The following is a 17,259-nucleotide window of genomic DNA, read 5'->3' as shown; positions in this document are numbered from 1 at the left end:
AGTGTTTTGTGTTATTGAGGAGGCTCACCTGTGTTTCCAGTTCTGGAGCCGTTTTGTAGATCAGTCGGGTGTGGTAGAGTTCAAAACAGGGCACAGGACAGAGGCTAGGCTCTCCTGAACATGTCTTACAGTAATATGATGTCAGTGTCCTTAATGTCTCACTCTTGTCCTCACAAGGCTTCATGTCAGAGTCCTCCTCCTCCTCTCTCTGCTCTTTCTTCTCACTGGGAGGTGTGACCTCCTCCTTTTCTACCTCCGGTTCTACTTTTTTCTCCGGGTCATTGTCCTCTGTTGTCTTGGGTTTCTTACTGTCTTGCTCTTCTTCTTCCAGCCTCTTCCTCTTGCGTTGTGTGCACACCTTGCACTCAGAATCTGTCTCCCTCTTGCCCATGAAATGGCGTCCGGTTAGGCGTGCTGGCACACCGTTACATGGAGGAGTTTCTCCCTGAGGCTTTGTTGACAGTGTTGGAGATGTGGACGCTTGGGGAGATGGTGGGTCTGTCTGCGAGGAGCTATCTAGCAGAGCTGGTGCAATTGTTAAAACAGCTATTTGTGAGCAACATGAAATTGAACGCGCCAGAAAAAAAACATGAATTCATGAAATAGGTGCAGCCTACAGTGCTAATTTTATTAGTGTATTGTCAGAAAATGTGGGAGAAGCTAATTATATTGAATAAAGCCTCAAGTTAAAAGTTGTTTTGACTATTCAACTTTTACTACTAAGTGGCTCATCCGATTTGTTTCACTGGCAAATATTAGAACAAAGCAACCCCCTCAAAGTGAAACCTAATCCTCCACAAGCGAGAGCTGTTTGGTTTGAGGATTTATATTACGTAACAGTCAAGCTAGAAAAAGAAGGAAATTCTAGACTTCATGTTACCTCTACAGTGCATGAAATTACAATACAAAAGGCTGATATTTTAAAGACATTTCAAATGTCTGTAAGTAAAGTTCATATTATTTTTATTTGTCCATCCTGTAGTGAATTTTACTGTCAGGTGTTTATCATTTGAAACACGTGCTCTTAAATCTTACTGTCTAACAACTTTCAACGAACCACAATTCATGATTTTTGTAGTTACCTCCTGATTCAGTGGAAGTAGTGGGAAGCTGGCAAAAGGTTTCCTGGTCCATCGTAAAGGGTCGGCAAAGAACGGATTTGTTCTTCATCTGACGCCGTCGGGGTGTAGGCACACGCATGGCATCGGTCTGGGTACTGGCCTGGAAATGAATCATAACACAGCAATAATACACAAGGGAGATCTGATCTGATCTTGATCATAAACATGTTGCGGAGCACAGTTTCTTTGCAGACGGCACCTCAAATGAAGTATTAAAAAAATTACTTTGGCTGTAAATGGTTGCTAGTATTGTCTACTCTCCTGTTCACATATATCACATAAGGTAAAGATACATTTTTCCAAGTTGACATTTGAGCACAGCACAATAAAATGTAGACTGAACCACGACGGCAGAGGCAGCTTCTGTGGCAGGAGAGCTCTCTCAGACAGGCTCTATAAAGGGACTGAATATCATATATATCATATAAGGAGCTTGTTAAACTCTAAATATATGCCAGAATATCCCTCCAATAAAAATATAGATCCAACAGCATACATATTCAAAACCTGTCAACTAAAGAAGTGCATAAGGCAAAGACACACACTCGCAACACAGTACATACGTGATAATGGTTTTTGCCATCTATGTTGGTGGTTGGAAGTGCTCCTATAAAAACAGACAAAAGTATAACGTTAGTGATGTGAGGAATGCAGGTCATGAAGATATAAATAACTGACTAGAATTGGTTTACTATATAACAATATAAAAAATGATCTGAAATTGATCTGTTCTTATGGTGGCAAAATAACATGAGGCGAAAATAAACTTTCTGTGGGTTACTAATAGAAATCTAAACATATCTTTTATTATAATACTCTTAATTGGCAGCAACCTGTTAGTACTGTATTTTCTTCAAGCTTCTTTCCCTTCCAATGACAACAGATGGACTACATTTTTAAATACTGATCCCTAGTAAAAGCAATGGAAGAATAGCCTCTTATATATCTTTACTAACCAGTCTGAGCAGTATCTGCTGAAACACTGGGCTGAGTGGCTGATCCGTTGGCCAATGAGACAACGTCTGCAATGACAGGATTCATCTTTGAGGAGTGATGGGGTTGGGTTGGAGCTGGAAAATGGAGGGAATAGTCAAACACACTTTTTACCAACCAAATCTATAAAATGCCACACATATTTGTGCAAGCTGGAATAACAAGCATCAACTTGTTGGGATGTAGACTTCAGTACATCATCACCCTGTGTAAGAGCTCACCGTGTGGTGCTTGTGGAGCTGTCCCAGTACCATTACTGCTGGTGTGTTGGCTCGTTTCAAAATGAAAGTGGCAGTACTGCAGCAGGCAGGGCAGGTTGCAGAAATTACGGACCGAACCCAAACACTGTAGCTTCTCAGACATGTATCCCTGTTTCCTACAACTATCACATCGACCCATCTGCATAAAAAGAGGAAGGAGAGAGGGAAGAGCAGACAGGAAATGAAAGGTCATCTTTTGTTCGGTGCAGTCATATGTACAGCATTGGGATCTTCATTTTCTTACCCCATAGTACAGAACTGTGTACTGGGACATGCAGTGGGGTCTACAGAACTCCTCCATCTTGCCTCCATAGTGACTGTGCAACATCTTCTGACTGATGCCAGTGCAGTAGCTGCAGGGCCGCCAGGTTTGATCCCTGTTACGAGAAGTCAGGTCACGTTTGAGGAGCAGCTTACAGTCTGGAACAGAGGGCAAAGGGGATTTTTTTTAGTTCAAGCAATTCATTTAGAAGTACCAACGGTACAGCTTTATTTTAAACAAACAACAATCCAAAATGCTGCCACTCATCAGCATTCAGGTACGACGGTGTTCTCAAGGTTGGAGCTGAGATTTCTAACAAGATAATGCAGGAAATGGCGTGAGCCGAAGATGTTATGAACCGATTTCAGATCTTTTAAATGAGGATTAATATAAATCAGCAAATCATTTGTTCATCTCTCATTGAGTATGAGAGGAGGCCATGAGGAGTTTGGTTTTAAAAACAATTATCAAATGTGGTTACTTAGCCATATGTGTATACTGATGTGGAATTGAGTTCCCGCATATCCTAAAATAGTGATAGGGTCCTGTATTTACATTAATTGTGAAAAAGTGATTAGATGGCTGAGGCGCATGCTAATGTCAGGTGGGACCAGCACCATATTGATTGGCATTAATGAGAGAGAGAAAAGAAGAAAAGACATTTTGGTGTTAACTTACTTTCACTGCAGATGACCAGGTCCTGTTGGTTATAGCTGATGATGTCATATATAACCTTCTCCTGTTTACAGCACTCGCACAATGCAAGGATGTTTTTCTGGGTTTTATAGTGATCACAGCATGTCTTATTGCAGAACATAAAAATACGACCCTGCAAGCAAACAAATTACGAAATTACCGTTACAGCCAGGCAGGTTGATGCAGGAAATTTGGGGTCTGTCAGTAAGAGCATGATCTGTGTTTCTTACTTGGTGACTGAACAGCATCGGTTTCGAGCTGAACTGTTTGCTGCACTGATGGCAGGTCAGTTTGGAGCTGTCACCGAGGCCACCCTCTGCTGGTTTTAGGGGTTGCCCAGGGACAGAGGGGGATGACATGGTTGGGTAGGGAGGCACTAGTGGGGGCACTGAGGTATGACTGGGATGATGGCCTTGGTAGGGAACCGAAGATGGGTAGTCCTGAGGAATGGGAGGGACTGAGCTGGCACCGACAGATGACCCTGGTTTGGGAGTTTCTCTGACGGACGGGTTCCTGAGAGAGGAGGTTCCATTAATCAGGTCTGACTGAGAGGTGTCACCAGACTTCTGCGAGAAACACAGGAAAATAACGATCAAGTCAAAAACACAGGAAGGAAATTCTAAGAAAAAGAGATGCTCTATCAACAACTTTTATTGAATGGGCATTAACAAGCAATGTATACTTTACCCTAAAAGTAGACACACAGGCATAGGAGCAGAAGTTGCGTATGGTGCCGTCCACCATGGCCAAATGATACTGAGGAACAGCTGACACCTTGCACAGGCAGCATGGGAATGGAGTACCTACAGGAAAACCGTACCATTTAACAAGAAAGAAAAACAAAACATACCTCAACTGTTATTATCTGAATGTTCACATCAGTTCAGGTTGTGATCCTTCCACCTACTGCGCCTAAGTCTGGCATGCGAGTGTGTGTCTCTGCATTGAGTTTTACCAGTGAGAGTATGCTGGGGTGGTCGGCTCTGTTCCACACAACCAGGTGAACAGTACAGCTGAACTTTGCCCTTGTGGTCTCGTTCCATGAAGGTGGAGGACACTACTGCCATCTTGTGACAGTTGGCACACTCGATCATTTTTCTGCAGGTCTGTGTAAGAAAAGTTGATTGTGGGAGTTTACATTGGCTTGATGAACGTGCAGTGTTGCGTTTCTGATATTACTGGTGTGGATATGCAAGATCTCTCATTTTAAAAAGAAAAATTATTAAATAAATACTTTTTCACAGGCACACACCTGTTTGAAGGTGGCAATGCAGGTTGGACTGCAGAAGTTGAGCTGAGTTCTTTCGATTGTGAGCGTCTGACAGGAACCTGATTTGCTATTACAGTAAAGTCCGCAGCCTTCGCAGCAGTTCATGGCTAACTGCCGAATCTTGCGCCAACTTACAAAACAAGCATTACTACAGAGTCTGTGCAGGCGGCCCTGATGGGTGACCTCATGTTCAATTTGCTGTAGAGATGATCACAGTGAAAAACAAAAACAAAATATAAGTCAAACGTGTAGAGACAGAGAGAAGCTGATCTGTCGTTATCAGGTACATGGTCACAGTCTCTTTACCTTGTTGTTGACTTTGCAGACGCTACAAAAAGGTCTTTCAGGCTGTCGTTCACCTGGTTTCTCTGGTGGCTTCTCGGGCTTTCGTTCTTGTCGTTTGTCAGGAGCCTTATCAGGCTGTTTCCTCTTATGTCTGAAGACCGACAGACAGAAGTGGCCACAGAAGTGCATGAGGGTGTTGTCGTCTGCAGGAACCGCGATCATGTCCCTGGGCTGAATTATCTCCCTAAAAACAGATCAACATGAGCAATAAATACAACAGCTGATGTTAATAAAACATCACTCAATATATATTTAATTGGCCGAGTTTGCAGTCACTGCCTACTCATAGATAGGATTTACCAAGTTAGTAAGTAAGTACCCTCCTTTCTCCTCATGGGTTGGTATAATTAGTAAAATACTGGCAGTTTTTTTTGAAATAGTCAAAATGACTCTGGCTGTAGCTGCCTTTATTATCAGCTTTTATGACCCAATTTCCAGCACATGACAGACATGTAACAAACTACAACTCTGAAAAATGAGTTTGTTCATATTGATATCAAGTGGAAACAAAGACGAACTTTTTGCACTGAAAACATAATCGGTTCTTGGTGGCTGGAGGCAGATGTCCTGTCAGACAAACAGTAGAGCAGAAGAGCTGTGTTGATCCTTTTCTTTGGAATGCTGTTTGGCCTTTGAGCAGAACCTAGAACAGATGAGAGAAAACAAAATTGGGACAAAATTAGACCAAATTCTCTTGAAACTTGAAAATTCCCACCCTCACCCCCAAAAACGGTTAATTATATATTATCTAAAACATTAACATTACACATCCCATTAACATTTAGGAAGCAGTATTGTATTTAAGCAGCTCAGTACCTTAGAGCAGCCACTGCAGCGGACACTCCCAGGAATGGGGGGTTGAGGTGGCCGTGAAGGTAATGGTGCCAGGGCTGGCAGTGATGCTTGGACTGGAGCTGGTGTTCTGATGGGGAGGGGACCCATGGCTTGTAGGAGAGCTCCTCTACCAGGGATAAAAATGGTTGTGTGCTGGGGGGCTGGGACTGCTGCTGGCACTTGTGTGAATAAAAAGGGGATAGAACGGCAAAGTCGAGACAACAAGGCCAAGTTTAAATCTCATTACACTCCCATACTGTGTGTTTAATAGACACAGCAAATGTTCATTTATAATGGCTGAATTCAGATATTTGTCAAATGTGATATCAAAAGAACAAGAAAACATCACGGTAAACAACTCACTAGTAGGCTGTGCAAAGGTGTTCCCTCCACCTACAGAGAAGACAGAGCTAATCCTCAGCTCTTCCTGAAACGATCAAACATAAACAAATCATATTTTGTTTGCCAGTTCAGCCTTCATTCCTCTTAAAGACTGTACTTCTGTTACACATTTAAGGATAACAAATCCACGTTTATGTAAACTACAATCAGCACACAGCATGGGCTGTCAGCCGCCTCAGTCCAAATATTTCTTTCTGCTTGAATCCGCTCATATTTTTCATAGTGGAAAATTAGAACTCAGTGTGCTACTGGATATAAACAGCAGGAGCATGAAAGAAAATTGACTTTTCTACCTCCTGGTGCTCCAGCTCTTCTTTGATCTGTCTGATGGAGCTCTGAGGCAGCAAAGCAGCATCGTAGCCCTCATCAATAGGCTCATCTTTAATATTGATAGTAGGAGACGTTGGGGGATTACTGTCCTCAATAGGAGCAGCCTCTGACGTCTGAAATAAAGGAAACAAAGAGTATCCATGATAACCCGTTGAAGACTCCAAAGGTCAGTAACTTGTTATTCCAAATACTCACCTCTCCCTGTTGGCTGTCTTCAGTCTCCTCTCCCTGGAGGCCTCCATCTGATGTCAAAGCACAAGACAATTTTTAAATTACAACAGCGCATATTTATATATTTCTTTCAATGTGTTCTATCAGTTAAAACGGCAACCACAAACTCCTATTCAAAGTAAGGCATTCTCATGTGACGCCAGTCTTGATTTTGTTTAACCGTCTAGTTATAGACAATACAATTCTAAATGTGTCCAGTTAAAACACAATGCATAGGTTAGATGTTAAAATGAAGGAATAATGATAAGGAAAAGAGATCTCACTGGTTCGTTAGACTGACAACTCTCTTATGACTTCATGTTGTTTCTTTGATGCTAATGACCAGAGGGACCTTGTTAGCTATTCAGCTTTTTGGGATGTACACACAGGAAGAGACTAGAAGTGATGTGGCAATGACAGCCTACAGAATTTTAATGAAATGCAAAGATAAGCATGCTGGGGTTATCTCAACACTGAGGCAATACAGCAACTAATGGGAATGACTGTTGCAGTTGACATACTTATTCAAACATTTGCTGCAGGAAAACATCTTTCCTTGACTCTGGCTCCTGCCATCAAAATGTTCATGCAGACACCAGAGGCCTGTATCACGAAGCAGGATTACGGACTTAGCGAGGTAACTTCAGGGTTAACCCTGGGTTTCCGGTATCACGAAGCTGGATTCATTCTTATTGAGGTACGTTACCATGGTAACTTACTCTGAACGGCAAACCTGCTTGGGGTCAGGGTAACTTTCAGGATTTATCTGAATCCGATAAAAGGCTCCACCCACCGGCCAATCAGCTGTTCGGGAAAGAATGAAGTGCCCTTTCATTGAAAACCATATTGAGATTAGAGCCCAATTTGCCAGAAGAGTGTTAGGGCATGAACACATGTTGCAGGAGATAACCATACAAAGAGGAGGACATTTTCACCATTTGTCCCCAATTAGCTCAAACACAGCTCAAAATCAGGATAATTTCATTCAGGTTAACAAGTTGATGTATTGATATGATGTAATTGTGGCATCAGCTCCCAGCTTTATTGAAGCCCATGTAACATTATAGAATTAAGAAATCCAACTCCCCAGATGAAATGATGTTTTTGTGCTTGGTTTGTCCAACGTTCTTTTTACTCCAGAGGGGTTACATCTGGAGGAATGAGACGAATTGTCATACACGCGATTCATCTATGCAGCGCAGTGATTGGGTTTCATGGCTTCGTTAAATCTAAACTAATTGAGCCGCTGATGTGTAATTCACACATTTTTGCAATCTGCAATCCTTTGACATGCCATTTGGCGTCTCTTCCATGCAGCCATGGGGTTTGACTTTTCGAGATTTCGAGTGAGATTTACTTTTTCTTCTTCATATTTGAGGAGAATCAGTCTTTGCTCCTCGTAAGAGACGTATGTTGTCCTTTTTGCTGGTGGATCAGCGCTCATGATTGTGATTGGTCTGCAGCCTTGGAACCCGCCCTTTATAAGTGCGCGTTCACCGATTCGCAATAAGACAAACCTGGGTTGAGTTACCAAGTTGATAACCAGCATCGTGATACCGCTTATCCAGACTGTCATTGTTGTGGATGGGTTCAGCTGGATAAGTTGGAGTAACGCTGGGTAAGGTGAGCTCGCTTCGTGATACAGGCCTCAGGTATGAAGCATATCATAAGCCCAGATGGAGCAGACATGTTGACTGTCTTTTCTTTTTCAACAGAGTGGTGATGGCAAGAAGGTCTGTCCTTGTCCATACAGCAGCAATATCTTTATGTTCTACTTGGAAACATTTTGGGTTGCAAATTATACAACACAGTTTCCTAGACAACCAGAGCCTGGAACATCGACGTCAAACGTCTGGGACAAAACCACGGGAAACGAGAAAACCTCCTAATGGCGTGGCTTTACAATTCCACATTTAAAAGACACACACACACCTTTGTTATGAAGGCTCTCTAGAGTAGATGTAACATGCTTCTTTCTGGTCTATTGAAGTTAACATTTCGAACTTAGCAATTTATTTTATCTATTTATCTATTCATTCTGTATTTTTCCATATATTTTGCACTAGTGTTTATACCCATTTGTGACAATCCTTATTTATTTTATTTGGTTTTGTTTTAACATTTTGAAGCTGATAATTATTGTATCCAATTTCAGTGTATTTACTCTATAATAAATGTATTAAATGTAATATTATTTCCCATTTCCATTTGAAAGTATGCATCTGTTGACAAGCGTTGGCGTTCATAGAAAAGAAACAAAGGAAACCTGGAGGAAGTTGTGTTTTCTCCACTTTACAATGAAAGCGGAGAGGTTCAAAATGACCGACTTCCCACTTTAGAGCCACAGAGGACACTATAGAAACATTCATGGGGACTGAATAGGACTCAGGGTATACTCTCAGTAACTCATTGTCAGCATGAGCAAAACATATGCTCACAATGACTTACTAAGAGTCCCATGGATGGAGATGGAGATTGACCTTTTAATAACTATTTAAACAGTCTCTGGTTGCCAAGATGCTCATGAAGGTGCTGTGATGAAATACTGTAGACATGTAATTATAATATGACACTGGTGATCAGTGTTGTCGGTTTCAGCTTTAAATAGAGTAGACTCTCTTGCCGATTTATTAGGTATAAAAAAAACAAGTGTATTTTAATCTAACAGTCCTGCATTTAATCCCCCTTCAAAACTGCACCAATATTCAGTTTCCGTTGAAACAGCATCAGAAAGGTTGAAACTGAACTGTGTGATCATTTTGGAGGATGTAGTTTGTGGTGCTATTGATTTGGATTGGACCGTTAAGAGTTAAGTATGTTATTAAGCCTAGCCCAGTGACTAAAATGGGGTTGTCAAAATAATAATAACATGTCGGTACAACACGATAAAATTCAATAGTACTTAAATAATTCTAGCCATGTCCAATTCTTAAGTCTGGTACTGGATTTTCTCATTGGGCATGTTTTTGAGTGAGAGAAAAAATACCTCAGCATACAATTGGACAGTCCTACAAACAATGAGAGCCATTTTGTTGTAAACAAATTCAGTTCCACAGTGCTCAGATGATGTGTTTGACAACGTTAATGACTACATTCTATCCATCACCTCGTAAAGTCACAGAAACATGTGGGCGAGGAATTCAGCTGGTTTCCAGGCTAAAAAACCTAAGCCTCCGAAATGGAAACACTGTTTAATCAACAGCTCTCTCAGCTTCTCTAAACAGATACTGAAAACCATAACCTTCACGAAACTAAGATTTAGTTTAGTAAGTGTGTGTATAAGCAGCATTACCTTGGCTGTTGTCTGGTGTGTGGTCCTGAGAGGAGTGGGAGGTGTTGGGAGAGGGACTACTCCCAGCCCTCTCCTGCTCTTCCTCCTCGTCCTCCTCTCTGGACTCACCAACAAAGGCATCACTTGGAGCTGTGCTGTTCACCTGCCCTGACTGGGCTCTTTTTTGGTTGGCTTTATTAACACCAGCTTCCTCAAGGGTACCCATTGGCAGGGCAAAGTGCCAGTCTTCATCTTCTTCTTCTGGCCCATAGGAAGGAAGGCCATCCAGTGCATCATCAAACGCTGCCCCGCCACTTCCTCCCCCTCCTGCTTCGTTCTTTCCCATTTTAAATGAGGAGGGTAAAGAGCTGCGATCAGGGGAGGGGGAGGCAACACATGGAAAGGTCTGCTCTTCTACCCCCTCATCCATTTTTTCTTCTTGTCTGCTACCGTTGCTCTCCTCTTCCTCTATTGGTCGCCCTTGCTCTTGTCCTGAAGTTTCGTCTGCTTCCTTTGCCTCATCCTGACCACTCTTGGAAGAGGTGGCAGAACCTCTGGAAGAGTCAGCAAAGTCTCCTAGGCCCATTACTTCGTCAAACACTCTGGACAAGCGCTCCTCATGCTGTATAGGTGAGAAAAAGGATTGTTAGGGGGAACAGATCACGTCAGCTTTCTTATTAAACAAACACAGCTAAGCAAATTCAAAATTCATCATCAAGCAATATATTTGGTCTAAAATATATATATTTTCTTAAAGGAGATGCAAACTTCGAAGTGAAGATTTAGGATCAAACTTGCAAGGTTTTTAGTTTGCTATCCTTTAACTTTCAGAACTTTCAGATTCCTTGGATGTGTATTATACAGTGGTGTACAAAAGTGTCGGCCCCCTTCCTGATTTCTTTTTTATTATTTGCATTTGTCACATTTAAATGTTTCAAATCAACAAATTTAAATAATAGTAAGGCCTGCAGTTCTTTGGATGTTGTTGTGGGGTCTTGTGTGCCCTGATGAACAAGTCATTGCTGCTCTCTTGGGGTAATTTTGGTCAGTCACTACCGGGAAGAAATGTACTTATAACCTTTACACAGATAGACTTCAGTGACTTCCTTTCTCATTTGCTCCTGAATGTCTTTGGATCTCAGCATGATGTCTGTCTTTTGAGGATCTTTTGGTCTACATCACTTTGTCAGACAGGTCCTATTTAAGTGGTTCCTTGATTGAGAACAGGTGAGGCAGTAATCAGAGCTGGGTGTAGATACTGAACTCAGGTGTTAAGTTATGGTTCTTTATACTGCATTTTGTGTTTACTTGTATTAGCTTTGTCTTACATTTAAATGTGGCTGGTGATCTGACACATTTAGCTGTGATAATCCACTGTATATTTGGCTAATAAAGTTGATTTAATTTATTTAGGTTGGCAGAAACATGTTAATGGTGTATTGGCTTCTAAATTATTACAAATGCCAGCTCATTCAAAATTTAACTAACCCTTACTTAATGTAGTCTAACTGTCCAAACGCAGTCGGGGCCACTGCTGTTCTTGATGTGTTCAGATGTCTTGTGTTGTTTTTTTTTTAATGGTCCCATGCCTCGCGATGCTCTCTTATGTGTATGGAAAAGGTGTCCCACCAAACTCAATTTAAGATGTTGCTATATTGTAACAGTGTTACAACAGGCTGCTTAGCTATTGGCCGAGTTTTCCAATACAACTGTATTCATTGCACGGAGACTTGGCGTGAGTAAAATCTCTTTATTGTTCCCAACAGCCCTTGGCCATGCAAATGCTTAGTGAAATCAGCAGTCGGCTGCAACACAAAGTTGAAGTTCTGAATTAATGAACGTTTCAGAGTTAAACAAAGGGTTCCGCGTCATATTATAGCCACTATGTCTGTGTTCATTATAATGGGACTGTTAAATGGAGTCTGGCGTGGCTGCATGCATCAGGACGAGGAGCAAACAGCAAGCTACAGGGCTGCAAGCTAGCGAGCTAACGATAGCCTAAATATGCACATCTCAACCGGATGGTAGTCGACGCCAACTACATGCCACAATATGAGAGTGGGTCCGCTAATGGGTTTAGCTTGCGTCTGTTCGGTGTTACGGTTTTTAGCCTTGGTGTTTGTTTCTTACCTGTAACCGTTTAAGTCTAAATTCCTCCGAATCCGCCATGTTTTAATTATACTGCAGACGCCGCGCTTCCAAACGCCCACCTCCTCTGAGGCTTATGGGTCATGTATGCCAACCGCTAACAACAACAAAGATGCCGGACTTCGACGAGGTGACAAGCTAGCGTTGGTAAGTTAACTTTGTACAACTCCAGGTTAGTTTATAGGTTACTCGTGTAGTGACTACAAAGAAGACGCGGGGAAATGAAAATGTATGAAATGCTGAAGAAAGGGGTCAACGTTACCGTATTTTTTGGATGGGTTCTCCCTCTTTTTTCTCCTCCTCACATTATGTTGTCCTGCCTAGCTCCTGAAAGTTATATGACAATACTTGTTGTTGTTGTACCGCGTTGTAGGAGCGCAGTAAACGCGTACTGACACCCACTTCCTGGTGCTCGGGTGTAGCTATGGATCTCACACCCCCCACCCCCGTCTACTCAAATGCAGCTCGCCTGAGAATGTGTCGTGCTGCTGTATTTGAATCAGTACGGTAATTAGGATTTGAAGGACTGTTGATTAAACGGGGTATTTATGATGGAAGATGAAGGACAAACACATTTGTGCCGTTCTTGGATTTGTCTCTCAACAAACAAAATCCGAATCAGAGTCGTATATTAGAGAGTCTGGCCAACTCGAATCATAGGCCTTCATGTTCGCTCCATCGGCTGAAGATCACAGGGTAACCCATTAGGGCGGACATGCCATGTTGAAATAAATAGCTTATTATCACCATTAACGGACCTATAAATGAAATTGTCAATGTGTAAAAGACCTTCACTTAAATTTCTCAGCGTCTACTTACCTTAAATATGTGAAAGTTAAAGTGGTGGTTTGACAGAAATAAATGATCATTAAATTTAAGTAAAGTTAAATTCACGTTATTTGGAAACTATAAACGGGATACTCAAGTGCAGGTGAAAGTAGAGGGAGTCGATATTAAAAGAGTTCATGAAAATAATTTTTTTTTTTGGTGTAATAATGGATGGCAAAATAAACTGGAAACCCCACTCAAAACATGTACAAAATAAACAGTCAAGAACCATCTCAGTACAAAATATATTTTGGACCATAAATCACTCCACATTCTCTACCGTTCACTGGTATTGCCACATTTAAATTACTGTGCAGTGGTTTGGGGCAGTACTTATCACTTAACACTACAATCACTATCAATAATACAAAAAAGAGTTATAAGGATAATTCATAATGTCAGTGTGATGTTGTTCTGTTTTTTGTTTTGTTTTTAACATAGATAGGGATTATAAGATGAAATCTAAAACATCTTCATGTCCACACAACATTAAAAAAGTTTTGTATTTGAATTTGTGGAGTGAAGCTGTGGAACGTGTTGGGTGCGGAGCTCAAGCAATGTCCAAGCATGACCCAGTACTAAAGGCAGTACAAAAATATTATTCTCACAGGGTATACACTGACATCACCAGATGTTTTCACATATCATTTATTCACTTGTTAATTTACGTTATTGTGTCTGTAAAAATGCACATACATATATATATTGATGAGATGTTTGTACATACATTTTAAACTGTGAATTGAAATCTGATGATCATTAATTACTGAGAAAGGAGAAGGGGTAGGATTAAATAATGCTTCTTCCTACTCCCTTTCAGACATGTTACATTAACACTGTTATTGTAGTTTTGATTATTTTGTGTCAAAAGCCTTCATTCATTCATTCATTCATTCATAAATGACCCTGTAAAATGCTTTGTCAAGGAGCTGTGTTCATCCATTGCAGAGGAAAAGGTTGAAATTACTCACTGTAAAAAATTAAATTATAAAATGTGCTTGAAAGAGTGCCAGCATGTCTCCAGTAGCTCTGTGGTGTTTAGCTTTTTAGGTTAGGTTATTCTTATTGTGTTATTGGTTGTTTTTTTTTTTTTTTGTCTGAATTGCTCTTGTTTTCCTTTGAACCACTCAGCATTTTTGGTCGTTTTTTGTGCTGCTTTTATTTCGTTTTTTCTGGACTTTTTGTGTTTGGCTGTGGAGTTCGGCAGAGCGGCCGTTGTGTCCATTGGTGTGTTCAGGAAATCAACTGCTGGGGCCTGAGATTCCCGCTGAACTTGAGAAGATGTGCTGGAGATTCCTCGCTGGAGTTAAAGATGAAAGAGCAGAGAAGGAGGTTCAGGTCGACGGTGCCATCTGGGGAATGTGAGGTCTTGGGCAGCAAGATGGATGGACTGTGAGCGCTTGTTGGGACGGAGAAGGACTGTATCGTGACAAGTGCTTTGTGTTTTGAGGAGACTTGGGTTCATACGGACCACAGTGCATCTGTGCCCGGTTTCGGTACTCTACAGGCGGATGGAGATAAGCTCTTGAGTGTTGGAGTTTACATCCCTCCCTCAGTAGACAAGGCAACACTATGCGACACGATCCATGCCACTGTTGCTACTCAACTGAACAAACGGTTGTTTATTTTATTAGATAATAGTTTTTATTCTAATCTAATCTTATTTTATTCTACTATGTTTACTTGTGGAGTGTTACTTTTATGTGCTAAGCTACTGTGACCAAGTAATTTCCCTCGTGGATCATTAAAGTCTGTCTAAGTCTAGTTAAACTAGTCTTACTGTTATTTATTATTATCAATATAATAACTCGGATAAACTCATTGATTACAAGTGCAGATAAATCATTAGTTTTAATTTAAAAAAAATCCCTAACAACCAGTGGAATATAAAAACAGATAAAGTGCAGTGCACATAAATCATTAGACTGAATTCAAATGATTTCTACCATTCCCTCCCTTCTTGTCTTATTGCCTCAATTTTCAACAGCAGAAAGGCAAAAAACTTCATGCAAGATGCCTGGCTGCATGGGAACAACTTCCAGTTTTCTTTGTAGTTAGCGAGCTGATGGCAGAGGTTGATTTTTGGCAAGAAGCAGATTGTATCCAGTAGGACCACAAGTTAACTTTAATTGAAGACCTTATTTGACTCAATCAGCTGATCATTTTATCACCCGTATACTTTCTTGGCTATGTCCGGAAGGCTGGCTTGTGTTGAAGAAAATATTTGCTTCAATTTGTTTTCTCTGTCCGATGACCTTCCACTTCTCTTTACTTTCTTTTAGCCCACTGGAGTGAGGATACCTGTTTTTTTAAGGTGTTCAACTGATTGTCCCTGCACGCTGTCTCCCTGCTGACCGTCTCCTCGCTTACAGCTCCAACACTGCACGTGTTGTCCGTCAGATCAAACTGGTCATGGTCAACTTGGATATCTGGAATAGAATAAGAAGTAGCTGCATTTTGCACCCCATACTTATTTTGGACTCCTGGAGATTTCAAAACAAGTCCAATCAGTTCTCACTTGATTTTGAACCTAATTACCTTTTTGAACTTCAAGGGATGTAGAGCATTTTGTACAGCAATACGAATGGTCGCGTTGTATACGTTCCTGCCCATCAGGACACGGTTGGTCTTGTGTCACACTGCGCTTGGTGGATCTCCCAGGGACCTTTGGTGGTGTGAAGATGAACAGTGTTGGGATAGCATTCGGTTTGAGCTTCCTCAGGCCATCAGCTCTGCCCCTCTCATACTGACTTTCATCAAAGTGGTCCTACAAGCAAAATAACCTTTTTAATGGAAGTCAAGAAGATGTAGATAAAAGACAAATGCAAATAAATATATAATACTGGGGCTGCACGGTTATGGCCAAATACGATTATTCTGATCAATATTGTAATTTCGATTATTAATCACAATTATTCATCTGTATTTTTTATTGCACTACTTTTAGATTAACTATTCGAACATTTTTCAGTGCAGATGCTTAATAATGAGAAATAAAATTTACACAGGTTGTCTGGGTTGCCGATGGACAGCTTTGGCATACATGCATTCCTCGTATTTTGGACTGTTTTGTTGTTGTTTTTTAGATGAGATTGATTTAGATTGTTTGAGCAGATTAGTTGTGTTACGCTGCGAGGCAGACACAACTCTTTTGCACTATTTGCATATAACTTGTCTTGTTTCACGTCAGTCGCCCCATGATCCAAAGCAAGTCCATGATGACTTGTTCTCCGGTGTAACTTGAGGCTGCCGCTCTTAATGAAGCCTGAACCATGCCTTCGCATCCCAGTGGCTGGCTGGTTACTGCTTGATTAGATATGCAGCAGATACGAATTTTAAATGCAAATATCGCCGACGATCGGATTAATTTAAACATGGCAGCCAAAATCGTGATCACGATTAAAATTCGATTAATTGTGCAGCCCTAGTTTCACAGTATGATGGCAGCTGCTAGTTTTCTAAGCCTTTAGTCTAGATAACTAGCTGGCATAAGGCTGTTTTTTGAAATCAAGGTATACATTAATGACGTATGACGTTATTTTCCAATATAAATTCTTAAACGTAAAAGAGAGAAATTGACATTTACCTCACATAACAGGGAGAAATCAGATGCCACCCAGTTCTTCCTTTTAACCCTCTGCTCCCAAATCTTTCTCCGTTGTTGCTCACGGGGGAAACGGTGGAGCTTTTTCCCCTTTCCCACACCTGTGCTGCAGCCGTAAGCAGAGCACTGTGGCATATTTTAACAATTTATCTAACTTTATCATCTGTTATTGCCACCATGCTATGGGCATGCTGGGTGAATATTGGTTAGATGTAGCAAACATGGCGCCCACGAAACAAGCTCAGAACCAATCAGCATAGTGGGACAGCTCAGACGGTCCAGACTCTCTGATTTATGACTCTGAGACGAATAACGTAAATTTTAGTGTATTTGCGCAAAATACAAACGCTCAACGGGTACTGGAAGAGTTATTTATAAATATAATGCATGTAAATTTATTGTAGGCATAAAGTATTTTGATTATTTAGATAATTCTTACGGGAAAATATATCACTGTTGGTTCAAATTAAATCATATCTAAGTGGTGCCCTTTTTATTGTTTATTTATTTATTTTTTACATAAACCCTATCCAATTTTATTAACACATATGTAACGACAGAGAGCCGTCGTCCTAAAGTCATTGCGTCCTTATTGTATGCACTACGATATCCGGTGTATTCTCCTGTATAGAAATGTGCAAACCAGAATGGACTCTAGCGTGTCTCTCAACAAAGGCCCTCTCTA

General features: G+C 41.0%; 2 protein-coding genes and 1 long non-coding RNA gene across 6 annotated transcripts in view; 1 reads left to right on the top strand and 2 right to left on the bottom strand.

The window, feature by feature from the left end:
• Window positions 1–12,254, bottom strand: part of LOC125023644 (zinc finger MYM-type protein 4-like) — a 42,942-nt gene extending 30,688 nt beyond the window's left edge. For all 4 annotated transcript variants that reach the window (XM_047611040.1, XM_047611037.1, XM_047611039.1 and 1 more), the window contains exons 1-18: window positions 12,125–12,254; window positions 10,016–10,616; window positions 6,709–6,755; window positions 6,477–6,626; window positions 6,145–6,208; window positions 5,764–5,960; window positions 5,466–5,590; window positions 4,909–5,131; window positions 4,585–4,800; window positions 4,288–4,438; window positions 4,020–4,135; window positions 3,563–3,898; window positions 3,315–3,465; window positions 2,619–2,794; window positions 2,336–2,513; window positions 2,078–2,191; window positions 1,685–1,728; window positions 1,083–1,221 (exon numbers count right to left, since the gene is read on the bottom strand). In XM_047611040.1, coding sequence (XP_047466996.1) covers window positions 1,083–1,221; window positions 1,685–1,728; window positions 2,078–2,191; window positions 2,336–2,513; window positions 2,619–2,794; window positions 3,315–3,465; window positions 3,563–3,898; window positions 4,020–4,135; window positions 4,288–4,438; window positions 4,585–4,800; window positions 4,909–5,131; window positions 5,466–5,590; window positions 5,764–5,960; window positions 6,145–6,208; window positions 6,477–6,626; window positions 6,709–6,755; window positions 10,016–10,616; window positions 12,125–12,163 — 3,067 coding nt within the window. In that variant the 5' untranslated portion in view covers window positions 12,164–12,254. The remainder of the gene's footprint in view (window positions 1–1,082; window positions 1,222–1,684; window positions 1,729–2,077; window positions 2,192–2,335; window positions 2,514–2,618; window positions 2,795–3,314; window positions 3,466–3,562; window positions 3,899–4,019; window positions 4,136–4,287; window positions 4,439–4,584; window positions 4,801–4,908; window positions 5,132–5,465; window positions 5,591–5,763; window positions 5,961–6,144; window positions 6,209–6,476; window positions 6,627–6,708; window positions 6,756–10,015; window positions 10,617–12,124) is intronic.
• On the top strand, window positions 10,492–15,390 carry LOC125023650. Its single transcript, XR_007114659.1, has 3 exons — window positions 10,492–10,624; window positions 12,182–12,289; window positions 15,253–15,390. It is a non-coding gene; the product is annotated as an uncharacterized LOC125023650 (long non-coding RNA).
• On the bottom strand, window positions 15,078–17,251 carry LOC125023648 (THAP domain-containing protein 2-like). Its single transcript, XM_047611045.1, has 3 exons — window positions 16,557–17,251; window positions 15,509–15,737; window positions 15,078–15,399 (listed from the first exon to the last, which is right to left on the bottom strand). Exons 1-3 carry the CDS (start codon window positions 16,707–16,709, stop codon window positions 15,239–15,241), a joined length of 543 nt encoding a protein of 180 aa, XP_047467001.1. The 5' UTR covers window positions 16,710–17,251; the 3' UTR covers window positions 15,078–15,238.
• Between the last annotated feature and the right edge of the window lie 8 nt (window positions 17,252–17,259).

Source organism: Mugil cephalus, chromosome 17 (genome assembly GCF_022458985.1).
Source record: "Mugil cephalus isolate CIBA_MC_2020 chromosome 17, CIBA_Mcephalus_1.1, whole genome shotgun sequence".
NCBI classification, from domain to species: Eukaryota; Metazoa; Chordata; class Actinopteri; order Mugiliformes; family Mugilidae; genus Mugil; species Mugil cephalus.
Note: the sequence above shows the minus strand (reverse complement) of the source record. Positions and strands in the feature narration are given on the sequence as shown.